Source organism: Echinops telfairi, unplaced genomic scaffold (genome assembly GCF_000313985.2).
Source record: "Echinops telfairi isolate 266 unplaced genomic scaffold, ASM31398v2 ScPeMD7_7415;HRSCAF=8453, whole genome shotgun sequence".
NCBI classification, from domain to species: domain Eukaryota; kingdom Metazoa; phylum Chordata; class Mammalia; order Afrosoricida; family Tenrecidae; genus Echinops; species Echinops telfairi.
The window spans coordinates 281,462-288,877 of record NW_022111315.1 but is presented as its reverse complement, the minus strand read 5'-3'; the positions used below and the strand labels follow the sequence as shown (position 1 = coordinate 288,877).

The 7,416-nt window shown below is 35.8% G+C and overlaps 1 protein-coding gene across 7 annotated transcripts in view; it reads left to right on the top strand.

Annotated features, from left to right (window-relative positions):
• The window catches only part of TAF1 (TATA-box binding protein associated factor 1), a 110,624-nt gene that overhangs the window by 58,239 nt on the left and 44,969 nt on the right, over positions 1 to 7,416 (top strand). For 6 of the 7 annotated variants that reach the window (XM_045297009.1, XM_004716661.3, XM_004716662.3 and 3 more), the window contains 6 exons: positions 22 to 235; positions 683 to 848; positions 1,929 to 2,140; positions 5,628 to 5,736; positions 5,947 to 6,045; positions 6,277 to 6,454. In XM_045297009.1, coding sequence (XP_045152944.1) covers positions 22 to 235; positions 683 to 848; positions 1,929 to 2,140; positions 5,628 to 5,736; positions 5,947 to 6,045; positions 6,277 to 6,454 — 978 coding nt within the window. The remainder of the gene's footprint in view (positions 1 to 21; positions 236 to 682; positions 849 to 1,928; positions 2,141 to 5,627; positions 5,737 to 5,946; positions 6,046 to 6,276; positions 6,455 to 7,416) is intronic. The other variant, XM_045297007.1, reaches the window with a different exon arrangement.

Below are 7,416 nucleotides of genomic sequence, written 5' to 3'. Positions count from 1 at the left end.
TTTTTTTTTTCTGCCATGCAGCAGCAGGCTCAGCAGCTTCAGGAAACAGTCACAGAGATGATGACACAGCTTCTGTGACTAGCCTTAACTCTTCTGCCACTGGGCGCTGTCTCAAGATTTACCGCACATTTCGAGATGAGGAAGGGAAAGAATATGTTCGCTGTGAGACTGTCCGAAAACCAGCTGTCATTGATGCCTATGTACGCATACGGACCACAAAAGACGAAGAATTCATGTGAGTGTGTAGTTTTCCCCTTTCTTGTGTGATAAGGAGAATGATGATGATGGGGAATGTTCATGGGGATGAGCTCTTGAGTTGAATAGTACCAAATTAAAAGAATTCTCAATTCACTGCAAAATAAAGTTGCGATTAAAACCATGATCTGATGTGTAAACCCCAACCTAATTCAACACCCCCTCCCCCCGTGTGATTTTAATTGCATAGCTCCTTTGCATAGTGGAATTGATTTATAAAAATCGTAGGGGTTGCACTGGAGTTCTTATTTTGAAAGAGGTGCGCTTCTTTCTGCAAATAGAGCGTGATACGTTAATGGAAATGGCAGTGGCAGACTTGCTTTCTTTTCAGTCTGCATGGATTTTAGCTCTGACATGTTCGGTGTCAGGAAAATCTTTTTGTTTAAGTTTACTTATAATCCTTTGATCTCTTCCCCTCCTTATTCAGTCGAAAATTTGCCCTTTTTGATGAGCAGCATCGTGAAGAGATGCGAAAAGAGCGACGAAGGATTCAAGAGCAACTGAGGCGGCTTAAGCGGAACCAGGAAAAGGAGAAACTTAAAGGTCCTCCTGAAAAGAAGCCCAAAAAAATGAAGGAACGCCCTGACCTAAAAGTAAGTGTAATGTGATATGACTATAACTAACAAAAGAAAGGAAGAAAAAAATTAGAAAAATCCACTACCATCCAGTTGATTCTGACTGAAACTGAATTTCATCTTTCTCATGTGGATCTTCTGGTGGGTTTGAAATGCTTAACCCACAGTACCGCTAGGGCTACTTACATAACTTCTCCCTGATCTTTTGGCTTCTTTACTGTGTATGAAGGAAGTATGTGGAAAGCTGATTTGCAACTATATGGCTACTTTGCTATTAACAGTACTATTGTAAAATGTACCAACAGCACCTCGGCTATTCTCATTGCATGTACACTTAAGCATTTGAGATATTTTTAAAGAATTTAAATAGGTCTTTATACACATGCACACATAATCATGTACTTTTATGAATGCATGCATCTTGTTTTGAAATTATACATATCTCCAAAAGATAAAAATAAAACAAATTAGTTTGTATAACTTAGAAATTCCATGTTACTTTATAATGTGACATGACTGTAATGTACACTACAACATGAAGCAACTGTGTTAAGAATGGAAAGAGCTTTGGACTTGGAGACAATACGCTGCATGGGAAAGTACTTTATAAATAATAAATTATTCAAAGTTAATAGATACTGAGGTCTTATAACTATTGTGGTATTGCTTTCTTACATGCATTAGATAAGTATAATACAGTATTGACCTCATTTTATAGTTGAAACTAATGTCTGAGATGGAGACTTGGTATCATTGATCTTTTCCCTGCTTTTGACATGGGGTTGGGGATACACCCATGCTGTTTGAGTGTGCAAGTGAATGCAGACTTGGGCTTCAATATCCTTTCCCCGTCTAGAATATTTCCATAATTCAAAACTTAGACTGGAGTGGAATTCATTGTCTTTTTTAATTTGTAAAGAAGTGTTAAGTCTCTGGATTTCATTTAATTTTTAATGTATTATATAATGTGGCTTCTGAGTATTAGGTGCCTAACAGTTCTAGTAGAGCAAAACTTTTGAGACCACCCTTGTGTCTCCTGCTTGTGTATATGAGGGGGCATCCTACTTAATTCTGACATATTGATACTTCTTTTTACAGCTGAAATGTGGGGCATGTGGTGCCATTGGACACATGAGAACAAACAAGTTCTGTCCCCTTTATTATCAAACAAATGCACCACCCTCCAACCCTGTTGCTATGACAGAGGAGCAGGAAGAGGAGTTGGAAAAGACAGTCATTCATAATGATAATGAAGAACTCATTAAGGTAGAAGGAACCAAGATTGTCTTGGGGAAGCAGCTAATTGAAAGGTAAGAGATAGGAAGTACTACTGGAAGAGATCTATTAGAGGTTGATAGAGATCTGTTAGAGGTTGATAATATTGATGGGTGGCTTGGGATGGGGATAATGGATAATAAAGGTGCATGTTTTCCCTTAAAGAGTATCAGGAACTTGGATGAGTTTTCTCAGTAATCCTTGCCAATAATGAAAATCAGTCTCTTGAACTAAAGCACTTATTAGGCTCATTGCTTGTCCTTGGTCATACTACCTAACTTTTCTGTCTTTCCTTATTTATACAATGATTAAAAAATACCCTTAGAATAATTAAAATGCTAAAATGAAAAAAATTTAATTTAATTAAAAATTTGTAAATACTAAAATGAGAGCGATTGTATGAAGCATATAGTACAGCATATGGCATATAGTAGGTGCTCAGTAAATGTTAATTTTCTCTTCCTATTCGACATTTGTTTTTTGTAAGACATTTAACTTCAAAATGTTCTGATAATGGACCGTTTAAAAAGATTATGGAGACATACAAACTATAATTATACATATTTCTTAGTCTTCAGAGACTTCATAGGCAAGTGAAGTGTTTGCATTTAAAAAATTATCCTGCTAACATTTTGGTTTGAAAATTATATGGCTACAGAAATGGAAAGAATAATACGATGCATTGTTCTTAAATTCAACAAGTGTTAAACATTTTGCCATACTTGCTTTATATAAGTGAAACTTTTCTCCCATAAACCATTTAAAAATAAGGTGAAGGCATCATGACACTTTACTCCTAAATGCTTTAGGACCTAACTCCTAAGAATGAGAATATTTTAGCATACTATTAGCACATCTATGAAAATTAACATTAATTCAATAATATCTAATATTTAGCCCTTATTCAGATATCTCCAGTTAATTTTAATAATATCTGTACTATCTCCTTCCTATTTATGATTCTATCCAATCCAAATATTCGATTTGGTTGTTAATTTATTGTTTTTAGTCTCTTTTAATCTAGAGCTGTCCTTTCACCCTTTGCATTTTCATAAAAGACCCTAAAAAAATTTTTTTTAAGTCCGGGCCAATTGTTTCAAAATTTCCCAGAGTCTGGATTTGTCTGAATGTTTCCTTGTCAATTAGATTCAGATTAAATGTTTTTGCCAAGATTACCACATAGGTGATTTTATGTACTTACTGTACCACAACAGGAAGCATAGAATGTCAGGTTGTCCCATTATTTTGATCAGCTCCTTAAGAGGTGACCCTCAGATTCTTCTGTACTAAAGGTATGTTTTCCTCTTTGTAATTATTATTTGGAGTGATAATTATGAATATCTTGCTCCCTAAAATTATATTTTAGTAGTTTTAGCATTCATTGACAATCATTGCCTGACTCAGTTATTACCTTGAGGATGGCAAAATAGTCATTTCTTAAATTCTAGCATTCCTTCTACATTGCTAACTTTATCCCTGGACAAATGCTGCCTTTTTGATCTTATATGATTGATTGTTCTAAGGAGTGGGTACCTCCCTTATAAACCTGTCCTTTATCTGAAAGTTGAGCCACTGGGGTGAGGTTAGTTTCAGGCTTTTCAGAGTCCAAGGGCTATAGTCTCAAGGATTCCCCTTTTTATTTCAATTGTATGGATTTAATTCTTTTTGGTGGTCTTATTGTTTGAGATTTAACCCCTTCAAGCCAGATCCTGTGTCCGTTTGAAATTATTGTAATCTTTTAAGTATGTCTTTGCATTCTGAAAGGAGCCCTGGTGGCATAGTGGTTATGCGTTGGGCTGTGATCTGCAAGGTCCACAGTTTGAAACCACCCCTTTGGAGAAAGACTTTCTCCTGAGTAGAAGGGGCTTTATACTCCCCTTAACAGTTATAGTCTTATAACTCATAGAGGCCATTTGGTTTTGGGTTTTTGTTTGTTTTTGCATTCTGATATGAGATGTTTGAGATTCTGCTTGAACTTTTCCTGCCTCAAACCTAGATAGAATCAATCATTTCTCCAAGGAGCCTACATTCCTTTTGTCTTGGGAAATAGTATTTAGCAACCAAGATTTGGGTGACAGGCATGCTAATTGTTACTGAGATATCATTTCTAGACTCTTTCAGTGGACAGAAGTGGAAGATATATTTTCGGTCATTAGGTATTAGCAATACCTCCAATTCACATTGTACTTACACATTTCCCATCATCTTCCCCTATTTTTATCCCTAACTGATTTTATTCATTTGTTCTGTGACGTGCACAAAATTATTTCTGAATTACTATATCAATAACACTGCCAACAAAATCACATATAAAGTTTCAGGTATTCTTTGTGGTTTATTGTCCAACTATATGGATCTGTTATTTTTGTGTTTAATTACTTTGTTACTATTTGCACTCATTTGGGGATTCTTTATCATTATTGGTTTAATATATCAATATCCATCATCTTTTCCCCCCCAATGTAAAAATTTTAACAAAATATGTACCATTTCAACAGTTATTACATGTACCGTTTAGTGACATGAATTGCATCTTATGCAGTCATCACCACTATGGGTTTCCAGATCTTTTCATCATCCTTAATGGGAACTCAATAACTTTACAGGAATAATTGTTATGTTTTGAAACAAATTAGAAAAGAGAAATGTGATCATCTTGATCCCTTACAATGGAAGGGTAGAAGGTTGGTGATTAAAGGAAAACCAAACTAGTTTGTATTTTTCAGACCAGTTTGTAATTCCTTTCTTGTTTCCACTCTTGAATGAGTAAAATTCCCAGATCCTTAACCCTAAGATAGAATGTTAAGAGCTGGAATGATTTTTTAAATTCCTTTAACCTAGTTACCTTATTTTCTAGTTAGACAACTGAGATGAAGTTGTCGATTTGTGTAGTTCTATATTAATTTGGAGATCCTATAATACAGGAGCGGCGGGGGACCTTTTTTTCTGCCAAGCATCATTTGAGGACCATACTGGTCAAATGTTTAACTCACACCTAATATGATGGCTAGAACTGCTTTTCTCTGGTGAAGTTTATAAGCATCATTTGAGGACCATACTGGTCAAATGTTTAATTAATTCACACCTAATATGATGGCTAGAACTGCTTTTCTCTGGTGAAGTTTATAAGCATCATTTGAGGACCATACTGGTCAAATGTTTAATTAATTCACACCTAATATGATGGCTAGAACTGCTTTTCTCTGGTGAAGTTTATAAGCATCATTTGAGGACCATACTGGTCAAATGTTTAATTAACTCACACCTAATATGACGGCTAGAACTGTTTTTTTCTGGTGAGGTTTATAATGTTAGCTGACATTGATTTCTTGGGCCTTATACGGCCCTCTGACCAGATGTTCCCTACCTCTGATATAATACTTTCTCTGAGTCTTAAAAGGTCTGGGCTTTGGTTTGACTTATTCATTCCGAGTCAGATACTTTGAACTTTAGCATTGGAGATGCATATTTTTCTGGGAGGTAGAAATAGGCTTCATATTATGAAATTTTTATTAATTACAGTGCAGATGAGGTTCGCAGAAAATCTCTGGTTCTCAAATTCCCTAAGCAGCAACTTCCTCCAAAGAAGAAACGGCGTGTTGGAACCACTGTTCACTGTGACTACTTAAATGTGAGTATCTGTATTGCTTCTTCCTGACCACATGGTGTTCTCATTGATTATTTCCAGTCTTCTAAGCCATGAGTCTGACAGAGCCTCAAATTTCCCTTTGGACTAGCCTTGAGAATCATGTGTTCATTACAAGATATCAAAATATATTTGTCTAGCTAGAAAATTTGGCCATTTGCCTAAAAGAGTATTCTTATTTCTTTGACTCCTTAGAGACCTCATAAGTCTATTCACCGGCGCCGGACAGACCCCATGGTGACCCTTTCATCTATCTTGGAGTCTATCATCAATGATATGAGAGATTTACCAAATGTGAGTTCATTGCATCAGTTATCTGTACTAGGGTTGGCAAGGCCTTTTGTTTAGTTTGACGTCAGTTGGAGGGTGGACTTACAGATCTAGGTGCTGGGATATAAGGTTGGAAAGATTCCTTTCAGAGAGTTGATGGCCACGAAGAGAGATAAGATCTCTGAGAGTCTCTAGGAATTGACTCTGGCAAGTGTTATGGATGCTTATGGATGGGGTTGGTTCTTGTTTGCACAGACATACCCTTTCCACACACCAGTCAATGCAAAAGTTGTAAAAGACTACTATAAAATTATTACTCGACCAATGGACCTGCAAACACTCCGTGAAAATGTACGTAAACGACTCTACCCATCTCGAGAAGAGTTCAGAGAGCATTTGGAGTTAATTGTGAAAAATAGTGCAACTTATAATGGTAAGAATCATGTATTCTTGGCTGCAAAGGTCATCTTTCTGGCCTTAATTTACCCCTTTGTTGTTGTTAGATGTGGAGTTGATTCTGACTGAAGGCACTCCATATGTTCAGAATAGAACTGCGCCAGAGGGTTTTCAAGATATTGACCTTTCAAAAGCAGACTGCCAGGCCTGTCTTTTTAATTATCCCTATTAATGTATCCTCTGGAGAATTTGGATTTAATCTGTTGAACAAAAGCAGTTGAGTAGCAAGTAGATGGAGAAACAAGTTGTCATGGTAGAATTATGACTATGTATGTATTTGCTCTGTGTGAATCAGATTTGGGTGTACAGTGTGTATTAGAGACTATTATATGTTCCTGTTATTCAAAAGCTAAAAAGGCAAGGAGGAAGAAATGAACTGCCAATGCTTGATTGTGGGTAAATAATAAAATTTGTACATAGAAAAGGAAAAACTTGTGTTTCCAGTTGTATCCTTAAGTCAGATTCATAGGTGTAAAGATTAAGACCATTAATAGTAGACCATTAATCATGTCTCTGCCACTTAATGAATTGAGTTACCTTGGACAAGTTATTTAGCCTCTTCATTTTTCTCATTTGTAAAAATGGGACGGTAGTAATTATTAGATTAGTCTTTTGTGTATGTGAGGTGAAAAACATAGTAATTCTACAATAGGTATATGTACAATTCAGGGAAATTGCATTCTTCAAGTTGTACAACCGTTATTATCCTTTTCCAAATTATTCCATCAGCATTAACAAACTCAGTTTACTCTAAGCAAAAACTTGACCGTTTATCTGTTGCTGGACATTTCTATTGCTTCCACCTTTTGGCTGATGTGAAAAATGCTAAACACTGGGTCTCATAGCTTTGCCCACCCTACATTTTCTTCTAAAAATTTTATGGTTTTTACATTTAGTTCCTTGATAACATTTTGAATTGTTTTTTTGTGTATGATATGA